Genomic DNA, 13,104 nt, shown 5'->3' on the forward strand with positions numbered 1-13,104 from the left:
CAGCCTCTGTTTGAAGACTTCCATTGAAGGAGAACTCACCACTTCTCGTGGCAGCCTGTTCCACTCATTGATCACTCTGTCAAAAAGTTTTTTCTAATATCTAATCTGTGTCTCCTCCCATTCAGCTTCATCCCATTGCTTCTAGTCTTTCCTTGTGCAAATGAGAATAAAGTTGATCCTTCTACAATGTGACAGCCCTTTAGATATTTGTAGACCTCTATTAAGTCTCCTCTCAGTCTTCTCTTTTGCAAACTAAACATTCCCAAATCCTGCAACCTTTCCTCATAAGACAGGGTTTGCAGACCGGTCACCATTCTGGTCGCTCTTTTCTGAACTTGCTCCAGTTTGGTGAGGGCTTTTTTAAAATGTGGTGCCCAAAACTGGACACAATATTCCAGATGAGGTCTGACCAAAGAGGAGTAGAGGGAAATAATTACTTCACGTGATCTAGACTGTATGCTTCTGTTAATACATCCTAGAATTGCATTTGCCTTTTTTGCTGCTGCATCACACTGTTGACTCATATTCAGTCTGTGATCTATTAGTATACCCAAGTCTTTTTCACATGTGCTGTCACTTAGCCCTATTCCTCCCATTCTATACATGCTTTTTTCATTTTTATTGCCCAGATGTAGTACTTTGCATTTCTCCCTGTTAAAAACCATTCTGTTAGTTGCTGCCCACTTCTCCAGTTTATTTAAATCTTTTTGAATCCTCTCTCTCTCTTCTCTAGTATTAGCTATCCCTCCTAGCTTTGTGTCATCAGCAAATTTAATCAGTTTACCCTCAATTCCTTCATCTAAATCGTTGATAAAGATGTTGAACAATACAGGGCCCAGGACAGAGCCCTGTGGTACCCCACTTGAGACATTCTTCCAACTGGATGTGCAGCCATTTACGACCACTCTTTGGGTCCGATCACTAAGCCAGTTATGAATCCACCTAACAGTTGCCTTGTCCATTCCATACTTAGACATTTTTTCAATAAGGATTGTATGAGAGACTTTGTCAAATGCTTTGCTGAAGTCAAGATATACTATATCTACAGCATTTCCTTGATCCTCCCAATCAGTAATACCGTCATAGAAGGAAATTAAATTAGTCTGACATGACTTATTAGTTACAAACCCATGCTGACTCTGTTTAATCACTTCATTCTTATCCAGGTATTGACATACATGTTGTTTAATAATTTGTTCAAAGATCTTTCCTGGTATAGAAGTCAGACTCACCGGCCTATAGTTGCCTGGGTCCACCTTCTTCCCCTTTTTGAAGATAGGAACAACATTTGCTCTTCTCCAGTCTTCTGGCACTTCTCCTGTTCTCCAAGAATTTTCAAAGATTATGGAGAGGGGTTCAAAAATTTATTCTGCTATCTCCTTCAGTACTCTGGGGTGTAATTCATCTGGACCTGGAGACTTGAATTCATTTAGGTTAGCTAAGTGTTTCCTCACTATCTTTCTGTTTATAGATATCCTGGATTCTTCTATTCCCTTAATAGGACAGTGAATAACAGTTGATGTTACATTTCCTTTCTGAGAGAAAACAGATGCAAAATAGGAATTTAAAAGTTCAGCCTTCTCAACATCCTGTCTTACCATTTCATCATTTTCATCCTGTAAAAATCCTATAGCATCTTTGACTTTTCTTTTACTTTTGACATATCTCCAAAATCCTTTATTATTGCTTTTGACATCTCTTGCAAGCCTCAATTCATTTTCAGCTTTAGATAATCTGATTTGTGCCCTGCAGGTTCTGCAGACAGCATTATATTCTTCTTTAGATATGCCTCCCTCTTTCCATTTTATAAACATTTTTTTCTTCCTTTTTAGCATGTGCTTAAGTTCTGTGTTCATCCATCCTGGTTTCCTTAAATGCTTCCTATTCTTCCCTCTTTTCGGAATTGTTAACAATTGTGCTTTGAGAATTTCATTTTTCAAGATTTCCCATCCTTCCTGGACATTTTTGTCTTTAAGGATATCCAGCCATTGGATCCCTCCAATTCTCTTTCTGAATCCCTTAAAATCTGCCTTTCTGAAATCTAACCTTGACGTCTGAGTCTTCACAGGTCTTCCGCTTCTAGTTATCCAAAATTCTAAAATAGCATGGTCGCTACCTCCTAGGGTCCCAGCCACTTTTACCTCCTCAACCATTTCCTCCCTGTTTATAAGGATTAGATCCAAGGTAGCAGTTCCCCTTGTTTTCTCCTTTACCTTTTTCTCTTTTACCTTTTGTCTACAGGCAACAATCCTTTCTTAGGCTGCTTTTACACTTACCGTGTTATTGCAGGTCGATTTTGCAGCCCCAATAGACTTCTAAATAGGCCCGCAAAAATTCCATGGTGCGCCGTGTGCCGTATAACCGTGAGGGCCGTTCTTGTGGACCGTGATAAAAGATCGAGCTTGCTCGATCTTTTATACGGCGTACGGACACGGCCCCCATTGTAAATTGTGACTTCTGGTTTTGCGGAACGCCGTTTTTTTTTTCCCCAATACTATTTCCATAGTATTGGAAAAAAGAAAAACGGTGATCCTCAAAAACGGGCTGCAATAACGGACCACAAAAAATGCGGTAAGTGTAAAAGTAGCCTAACTTTGCAGCATTTTTTCCCTACACTTGCCTAAAACTGTATTGCAGGCCTGTTGGAAAAGTTTCAACAGAACCATTTAATTGCTTGAAATCCCTGGTGTTTGCATGCAAGTCAAGTGGCCATTCATACTCCTTGGCTGACAGCCATTTTTGAATGTACAATCTTACAGGGAGCACTGTCCACTCAATAGGACCACCTTTTAGACTCATGCATACAAAACACAGATTTCCATGAATACAACTTTTACCCAAACTCTACCTACGATAATGTTTAATCAGTCTGATCAGCTCTTCCTGCTTCATAACCTGTTACTACCTAAAGGTCACAACATTTTCAAACAAATGTTACTCTTCAACAGTATGTGAATGGCAAAAAAACGAAAGTCCCTATTTATATTTTGTGGGGGGGGGGTGTAAGTCACTATTTTTTGTCATGTGGCATCAAAATGGCAAACACAATTCATGAATTTGGCACAAACTTAAAGCTTTTTCCCCTGTGTTGAACTGTTGTTTTGCAACAGTTGGCACCATCAACCACAATTTGTCAAAAAAACCTTGTATAAAAAAAAACGCATACAGGGAGTGTGGGTTTGACTGGAGTGAAATTGCACCAAATTGTAGGACTCGAAAAAGTTTGAATTGATGAATCAGGCAAAAGCATCTGAAATTGCTAGACTCTGCCCACAGAGCGAAAACCAAAACAAAAAAACCCCATACAGATAAGTTCATATAAAATAAGCTTTAAAAAAATTTAAAAAAAAAAATAGCTAAAATAAATTGGGAACTGAAAATAAATTTACAGGCACAGAGGCAATGATGAGCTTTTTTCCCCCCTAATAGCACAGAGCAGCATTTGTGAGGCACAAGTTCATTTGCCTGGCATTTATATTTTGCAGAACATATTAAAATGTTGTGTCTGGGGCTGTGTGTAAATTTAAATAAATCCATAATTTCAAAAGCTTTTGTCACATTACAAACTTTCTATTTTACAGGTTTCCCGTCTTTCATCCCCTTAATGACAGCCAATTCGTCTTTTTACTGACTTGAGATATTAGAGATCATCCCCATACAGGTGACAATCCAGCAACTGTACACTATAGCTGACAACTTGCTTTATCACCAACGATCAGTGTCAACACCGTCCATACCAGTTTAACTACTTAATTGCTGCTGTCAAAAATGACTACATCAAATAAATGGTTAATAGATTGTGGGGTGCTTCTGCTTTAATCTAACTGACACACCGAGATCATGATTGTGTGGTCCTGATGTTTGCCATAGCAGTTCATGCCCAAATAGCGGCCTTAGAGTCTCCCGCTATAGCGGTCACTTGAGAAGTTAGCGACATTTAGAGGTTAAAAAAAACAAAAACAATTTTTCATTGCTGCTACACCACTTTGCATTAATTCCTGAAAATCTCGTGAAGGATTAATAAATTGACAAAGTTTTCAATATGTCAGGGGGTGCGGTTTTTAAAATGGTATAGTGTTTGGGGTTTTCCAATATATAGGACTCCTAAAGTCACTTCAAACCTGGATAGGTCCCTCGAAAAAAATTTTTTTGTAAATTTCCTTGAAAAAATGAAAAACTACTGCTGCATTTTTAAACCTCCTAAAATGCTAACAATATAAATTAGCATTTTAAAAATGGTGCTGATGTAAAGCCCCCGTTACACACTGCGATATCGCTAGCAATATCGCTGTAAAGTCACCGATTTTGTGACGTTGCAGCGATATTGCTAGCGATATTGCTACATGTGATACTTACCTCCGACCGGCTCCCCCGCTGGTTATCGCTGATCGCGCGAGAAGCTGCTGGATCATTCCTCGTCGTCAGCTTCCTGCGGCGCTTCCTGCTGTGACGACGAGCGACGCGTGGAGCCGGGTGGGAGGACGTCAGGATCGCCGCGTCTGACAGGTAAGTAGCGATACCCGTCCCCAGCGATGTCGCTGGTGAGATCTGCCTGTGTGGCAGCTCACTAGCGACCACCTAGCGATGCACCAGCGATCCTGACCGCGTCATATCGCTAGTCGGGAACGCTGGTGCATTGCTAGGTGTAACTGTACCCTAAGGCAGACATGACTGGAAATTTTATTTAATGTTTTTCTGAGGTATGACTATGTGGATTAAAAAGGATAATCAAAGCTTGAAAACCACAATTTTTTTTACATTTTTGTCACGTTTCTGATTGTTTTTTATAAATACGCACAAAACTTAACCTAAATTTACCATTATCATAAATTATAATGTGCCATGAAGAATCAAATCTCAAAATCATTGGGATTAGTTTAAGCATTCCAGAGTTAACACCACATAAAGTGACATTGGTCAGAATTTAAAAAATTGGCCCCGTTAAACTTACTGACGTGCATATTCCAAAACATTAGCTTAGATCTATTATGCCATTACCTAACCATAGGATCAAGATCTTTCTATGACTTGAGGCAAAAGATTTCCTTAGTGACATTAGTTTTGATACTAACCAAAATATTAACCTCAACGTTGAGAACAGGTTTTTATGGAAAAAAGACAGGAAATTCCACAATCACTGGAACAAGCAATAGGCCAGCGTGAACTTTAGGATGGTGGCCAAATTCATCCCGGGTGACATGTGAAAGCTATGAATAATATCCAAGTTTCCTTACCACCAATTCAGGCTGAATCCAGTGCACCTCATTGTTGGGGAGGATTTTAGACTGCTGTGTCTGTAAGGCGTACGGGAAGGCACTAACTTGCAGCATGATGAGATTCAGTGCTTCCTTCACTTCACAACTATTAATAATCCGGTCACAAAGGCCCTGGCTGGGGTCTCCATGAGGCAATGCCCCCGACAATGCACTGACGAGAAATACAGGTCAGAATAGGCGTTAAAGCAGACATGTTATTAACAGCTCTGCCAGTACAGTGACGAGTCAATTGTAAAAAGTAGTATTAATATATCTTTACGGATGTGAAAATGTGACAAATTCCTTTTCAGGAGTGATTAGTGCAGATTACAGCTAGTGCAGTTCTATTGTAGAATTTTAGTCATAGGACCCACCTGAATTAGGTCACTGTCATGGCTGATGTGCTCTCATAAGTTCAGCTGAATGTTCTCCAAGAAAAATCGCTGTTTTCATTTTTATTTCATAAATCAATACGATACATAAAAATAAGAAACTTTGCAATATCTCAGAGAAACCTGCTTCTTACTCGGACAAGATTGATGGATCATTTTCAAAACTTTTTCCAAGTAAAATCTGTATTCAGTGAAGGCAGGAGATGGCCAGTTGCTACTGATAAGATTTTATGTAGAGGAAGAAAAGGAGGGAGGAGCTAGAGGTAGAGCTCCTCCTACCCCTTACAGTCAACAGATTATCAGCACCAACTATCATCTCTCATGTCCGTATCGTAATTATCAGTCTTCACGGAATACAGATTTGACCCGGAAATTGGGAATTTTGAAAATTATTGATCAGTCCCATCCGACACAAACAGCGGATAAAGTACATAAATGTAATTTTTATGCATACTATTGATTTCTGAAATAAAAATTAACAACGGTTACTCACTAAATTCCAAACTCTTGTAGATGGAACAAACTTTTCAATCAGTAAGCATGGACTATAAGCAATAAAATAATCCTTCTTAATCAGATAAGAACATAATACCGTATACTTTAGCAGTCAGATTCCTACAAGAGCAAAGAGGCAGCATCAACTGAAAATAACCCAAAGTTGAGGATGATACAGCATAGTTTTTTTATGATGGAAAGAAAATGACTTATCCAAAACAAGAGTTAAAGTGCTATTCCCACAAACAAAGTACCATATGTACTCGCATATAAGCCGTGATTTTCAGCCCATTTTTGGGGGCTGAAAGTCCCCCTCTCAGCTTACATGCGAGTCATATACCGGGGGTAGGCAGGGGAGGGGGAGCGGGGGTGTGAGAGACCATACTCACCCCTCATGGCACGTCTCTGCAGCCCCTGATTCTCCCTCCGTCGTCTTCTTCCTGCGTTCAGCGGTCACGTGGTACCGCTCATTAAACTAATGAATATACACATTCATGAGTTTAATGAGCAGTACCTCGTGACCGCTGAATGCAGGAAGACGACGACCGAGGGAGAAGCAGGGGCTGCAGAGAAGACCGTGCGCCAGGAGGGGGCGAGTATGACGGGGGCAGAGCAATATTCACCTGTTCCCGTTCCATCGCAGTGCACCGCTCTGTCTCCGGATCCTCCTGCTGTGACGTTCAGCAGAGGGCGCGATGACGTAGTCAGTGCACGCTGTTATGAATGCGTCACTGAGGAGGATAGCAGGACCAGGCTAAGCCACCATAAAACCAGAGAGGTTGGTAACTAAGCAAATTGCAGACCCCTGATCCTATCCACACAACTAGCAGTAGCCGTGGAGCATACCTATGATGCCCTAGACGCCTCTGCACAGCCGGAGAGCTAACTCAGCCTAAAGCAAGAAAGGTGAAATCTAAACTGCCCCGGAGAAGACCCCAAAGGAATAGATAGCCCCCAAACATATTGTTGGTGAGACAAGAAAAAAAAAAAACACAAACGTAGGCAGAAAAATAGACTGAGCAAATGATGGGTGTTATGAATGAGTCACCGTAAGAGGAAAAAACAAAAATGCAAGCTAAGTCCAGAAAACCGGAGAGGTTGGTAGCTAGCGGATTGCAGACCCCTGATCCTATTCACAACAACTACCAGTAGCTGTGGAGCGATCCTACGGTGGTCCTAGACACCTCTTCACAGCCGGAGAACTAAATAAGCGTAAAGAAAGAAAGGGGAAATCTAAACTGCCCCAGAGCAGACCCCAAAGCAATAGACAGCCCTCAACATGTACTGTCGGTGAAAACAGATGAAAACACAAACACAGACAGAAAGACAGGCGGAGCAAACGATGGGGCCCAACTAACTAGATAGGAAAGGACAAAAGATGCTGGCTGCAATCCACAAAAATCCTACCAAAAATGTCTCAACACGTCTGATAGGAAAAATGGCCCTGAAGTCACTAGACTTCAAAATCCCTATATCAGCACTCCAATATATTCTGAAGGCAGAGCAAAAGAGAATTAATCGATCAGGGACAAAAATGGAAATTCAGCAGAGCCCCAGCCGGGGCTGGCAGAACACAAAACTAAGCAAATCAGACAAAATCTCATGGAACAATAACAGAGCAAAACTTCGCTTTAGAAGACAGGAACTGAACTGGAGGCCAGAGCTCAGAGCAGAGAAAATCACCAGCAACCCTACAGGGCGTCGGCTGCCTTATATCCAATCAGATTCTGGATGTCCAATCGCAATCCACCTGTTCAGGTGACAGGTTTCTCCCATCCAAATCAGTTTTACCACCTCCCTTCACCAGCAGAGGGAGTTCATCGGACATCAAAGGTGAACGAGAAAATGAGCTCACAAGGAAAGACACTGTCTGCAATCACGCAAAAAACCCTGAAAAATCCAACATGTCTGATGCACAAAAAAAAAACAACACTGAAATCACACGACTTCGCCCCTACTATATCAGCACTCTGGTATATACTGAAAGCAAAGCAAAACGAGACCAATATAACAGGGGACAGAACAAACTGACACAAGCAGTAACATATGGGCGGTGATCCAGCACAGCCCCAGCAGGAGCAAGCTGACCCGCACAAAGCAGAGAGATCAAATGCAAAAAGATTAGCAAATGAACCACTTAGGCTGGTTTCACACTTGCGTTTTTTTGCGCAAAAAAACGCATGCTTTTTTTCCCTATACTTTAACATGGGTGCGCATAGGTGCGCATACACATGCGTTTGTATGCGCATGCTTTGTTTGTAGTGTGCGCTCGGGCGCACAAAGTACATCCTGTTGCATTTTTTGTGCGTCCGACTTGCCCCCAAAAAACGCATGCGCACGCAATGCGTTTTTTTTATGGCAAAATACTCATTATAGTCTATGGGTGTGCATTGTAATGCGCACGTATGCGCAAAAAAAGCATGCTTTTTTTCAAAACGCACCAAAACCCGCAAAAAACGCACGATGCGTTTTTTTCATGCGTTTGTGCGCGCAGAACCGCGCAGCAAAAAAACGCAAGTGTGAAAGTAGCTTTAGCTGAACTATGCAGGAACAGAGCAGGAGACATCAGACCTCAGAAGGCACAGGAAGAAAATCACCAGCAGGGATTGAAGGAAGTCAGCTGTCTTAAATACTCCAGTCAGAAACCCCAGATCTCCAATCGTCATCAGCATTATCAGGTGTCAAGCCTCTGCCAATTTGACCAGCTCCACTACCTCCAGTAACCACCAGAGGGAGCCCAGAAAGTGAATTCACAACACCACGCCCTCTGCTGAACGTCACTGCAGAGACCCGGGAAACAGAGCGGTGGACGGTGATGAAACGGGGACCGGTAAATACAGCCAGTGCCGGGGGCTCAGGACACCGGCACCTGGCCCCCAGGGACAGAGAGGTGAGTATGTCATTTTTTTTTTTCTTTAATTGCAACAGCAAATAAGGGGTATTTATGGAGCATCTTATGGGGCAGCATTAACCCTTGTGCAGTAGCATATGGGGGGTTTTTATCTATGGAGCATCTTCTTGGACCACCATTAACCCTCTGCTTATACATGAGTCAACAAGTTTTCCCAGTTTTTTTGTGGCAAAATTAGGGGGTCGGCTTATACACGAATATATACGCTACAGTTTAAGTAATAGATCTTGAAATAACTTCCACAATTGGATATGCTAAAAAAAAAAAAAAAAAAAAAAAAAAATGTTCCTGTGCTGAGATAATCCTATAAATGTTCCCCTGCTGTGTACTCTGTAATGGCTGAGTCTCACCGTACAGGAACATGGTCTAATCATACCACGTTTCCAATGCGGAGGAGGAAGCAAAAGAGTATACAGATATTACAGCACAGGATCACAGCTGATTCTTTCTCTGAGACAAGACATTTCATTGCCTGGATTTAAGCAATGTTAAGCAATGAGATCCCATGCGGTCATGCCTGTATACGCTCTTTTGCATCCTCCCCTGCCTAGGAGCTGTAGTGCAATCATACTATGTCCCTATACGGTCAGACACAGCCATTACACAGTACACTACAGGAGAACATTTATAAGATTATCTCAGACCAGGAACATATTTTTAACACATCCAATTGTGAAACTTATTATTCTTCAGAGGTCTATTGATTGAAATGTTGATTAAAAAAAAAAAAAAAAAAATTAAATTGTAAACTTTTTATTGAAAGATTCCACAAATTAATACAACAAGCAAATAATAATGCAGTATAGAATTCGGATCAGTATATAATTACCATCCAAAGTAGATATGTAAGCATACTTTCAATTATAGTATAAACAAACAATACAAATAAAGTATAACGTTTCTACAAAGCATTGCACCATTAAACCAGCCAGTTCTTTATCATAATTTGAGTCTGTATTTATTCAGATTATAATAGACACTCATTCCTAAGATCCCTCATAGCATCACTTTCATGGATTTAAGAAGGTACAGTTGTGGCCAAAAGTATTGACACCCCTGCAATTTTATCAGATAATACTCAGTTTCTTCCTGAAAATGATTGCAAACACAAATTCTTTGGTATTATCTTCATTTAATTTGTCTTAAATGAAAAAACACAAAAGAGATTGAAGCAAAAAGCAAAACATTGATCATTTCACACAAAACTCCAAAAATGGACCAGACTAAAGTATTGGCACCCTCAGCCTAATACTTGGTTGCACAACCTTTAGCCAAAATAACTGCGACCAACTGCTTCTGGTAACCATCAATGAGTTTCTTACAATGCTCTCCTGGAATTTTAGACCATTCTTCTTTAGCAAACTGCTCCAGGTCCCTGATATTTGAAGGGTGCCTTCTCCAAACTGCCATTTTTAGATCTCTCCACAGGTGTTCTATGGGAATCAGGTCTGGACTCATTGCTGACTACCTTAGAAGTCTCCAGTGCTTTCTCTCAAACCATTTTCTAGTGCTTTTTGAAGTGTGTTTTGGGTCATTGTCCTGCTGGAAGACCCATGACCTCTGAGGGAGACCCAGCTTTCTCACACTGGGCCCTACATTATGCTGCAAAATTTGTTGGTAGTCTTCAGACTTCATAATGCCATGCACACTGTCAAGCAATCCAGTGCCAGAGGCAGCAAAGCAACCCCAAAACATCAGGGAACCTCCGCCATGGTTGACTGTAGGGACCGTGATTTATTCTTTGAATGCCTCTTTTTCTCCTGTAAACTCTATGTTGATGCCTTTGCCCAAAAAGCTCTACTTTTGTCTCATCTGACCAGAGAACATTCTTCCAAAACGTTTTAGGCTTTTTCAGGCAAGTTTTGGCAAACTCCAGCTTGGCTTTTTTATGTCTCGGGGTAAGAAGTGGGGTCTTCCTTGGTCTCCTACCATACAGTCCCTTTTCATTCAGACGCCGACGGATAGTACGGGTTGACACTGTTGTACCCTCGGACTGCAGGGCAGCTTGAACTTGGATGTTAGTCGAGGTTCTTTATCCAACATCCGCACAATCTTGCGTTGAAATCTCTTGTCAATTTTTCTTTTCCGTCCACATCTAGGGAGGTTAGCCACAGTGCCATGGGCTTTAAACTTCTTGATGACACTGCGCAGTCAGTGGTAGACACATGAACATTCAGGTCTTTGGAGATGGACTTGTAGCCTTGAGATTGCTCATGCTTCCTCACAATTTGGTTTCTCAAGTCCTCAGACAGTTCTTTGGTCTTCTTTCTTTTCTCCATGCTCAATGTGGTACACACAAGGACACAGGACAGAGGTTGAGTCAACTTTAATCCATGTCAACTGGCTGCAAGTGTGATTTAGTTATTGCCAACACCTGTTAGGTGCCACAGGTAAGTTACAGGTGCTGTTAATTACACAAATTAGAGAAGCATCACATGATTTTTCGAACAGTGCCAATACTATTGTCCACCCTCTTTTTTATGTTTGGTGTGGAATTATATCCAATTTGGCTTTAGGACAATTATTTTTGTGTTTTTTCATTTAAGACAAATTAAATGAAGATAAGAATGTGTTTGCAATAATTTTCAGGAAGAAACTGAGTATTATCTGACAAAATTGCAGGGGTGTCAATACTTTTGGCCACAACTCTGTTTCAGGGGTAATACCGCAGAATTGATGAGGTTATAGTATCAGGGGCCAGATGTGTCAAGGGTGAGTCACACCATCTCTCCCAAATCCTGTGAAACTTCCAGGGGCACCCCCTACACCTATATAGTATATTTTCGTATGGAATCACATCATTCACTAACTTTTTCCATTGCCGAATTGAAGGGGACCTCCCCCCCAATCCATCTCAGTTCTATCGCTTTTCTGGCCATAAACAGAACTTCCCGGAGAAATATTCTATCATAACACAGGTCAACGAAAAAAAAATTTTTTTCTGGTGTCCAAAATATTTTAATGAATTTGGGGTATTTTTGGGGTGCTGATTCTGAATATGTCATCAGTTTTGCCAGATTGGCTCAAGTTTTTGAGATTTTTGGTATCTTATTTATAGCACTTGTTGGTAAATGCGACGCATCATCTCATTAATTTCTTTGGATTAGTACTTGAACTGAGCAGTTCTCAATATAGTTTTGTGTTAATTAGTGTTCTAAAAGTTTGTTCATAGCTTGATTTTTGCACTAACTTTATGTTGTTGTCTGTTTTCCAGTGAAAAGCATGAACTCATCATGAAGAAGTTGTCTTAACGATCCAGACTCATTCTGTTACATTTGTGGTGAATATACACTGCCAAAACATAGAAGAAACATAACACACTTCGTAAAAAAAGTGTATTTTGCCTATTTTGGGGTTATGCTTGGGGACCAAGACAAGTTTTGGGCACCACACATAGTGTGCAAAGCATGTATCGAATTATTACGAAAATGGAGCAAAGGACAAAGAAAAAGCTTCAAATTTGGTGTTCCAATGGTGTGGAGAGAGCCAAAAAATCATCATGATGACTGTTATTTCTGTGCAGTGCAAGTGCAAGGATTCAATAAGCATAAGAAACGAAAATGGGAGTAACATGGAATCTGCAAGAAGGCCTGTCCCTCATTGTGAAGATGTGCCTGTACCTGTGTTTACCATAAATAACAGTCATCATGATGATTTTTTGGCTCTCTCCACACCATTGGAACACCAAATTTGAAGCTTTTTCTTTGTCCTTTGCTCCATTTTCGTAATAATTCGATACATGCTTTGCACACTATGTGTGGTGCCCAAAACTTGTCTTGGTCCCCAAGCATAACCCCAAAATAGGCAAAATACACTTTTTTTACGAAGTCTGTTATGTTTCTTCTATGTTTTGGCAGTGTGTATTCACCACAAATGTAACAGAATGAGTCTGGATCGTTAAGACAACTTCTTCTTGATGAGTTCATGCTTTTCACTGGAAAACAGACAACAACATAAAGTTAGTGCAAAAATCAAGCTATGAACAAACTTTTAGAACACTAATTAACACAAAACTATATTGAGAACTGCTCAGTTCAAGTACTAATCCAAA

General features: G+C 40.8%; 1 protein-coding gene across 5 annotated transcripts in view; it reads right to left on the reverse strand.

Moving 5' to 3' along the window:
- The window catches only part of GREB1L (GREB1 like retinoic acid receptor coactivator), a 180,903-nt gene that overhangs the window by 35,232 nt on the left and 132,567 nt on the right, over window positions 1-13,104 (reverse strand). For all 5 annotated transcript variants that reach the window (XM_073550862.1, XM_073550860.1, XM_073550859.1 and 2 more), the window contains one exon: window positions 5,235-5,427. In XM_073550862.1, the coding sequence (XP_073406963.1) occupies window positions 5,235-5,427 (193 nt within the window). The remainder of the gene's footprint in view (window positions 1-5,234; window positions 5,428-13,104) is intronic.

The sequence above is a fragment of the Dendrobates tinctorius genome, unplaced genomic scaffold (genome assembly GCF_039654945.1).
Source record: "Dendrobates tinctorius isolate UK_male_01 unplaced genomic scaffold, ASM3965494v1 ptg000171l, whole genome shotgun sequence".
Taxonomy (NCBI): Eukaryota; Metazoa; Chordata; class Amphibia; order Anura; family Dendrobatidae; genus Dendrobates; species Dendrobates tinctorius.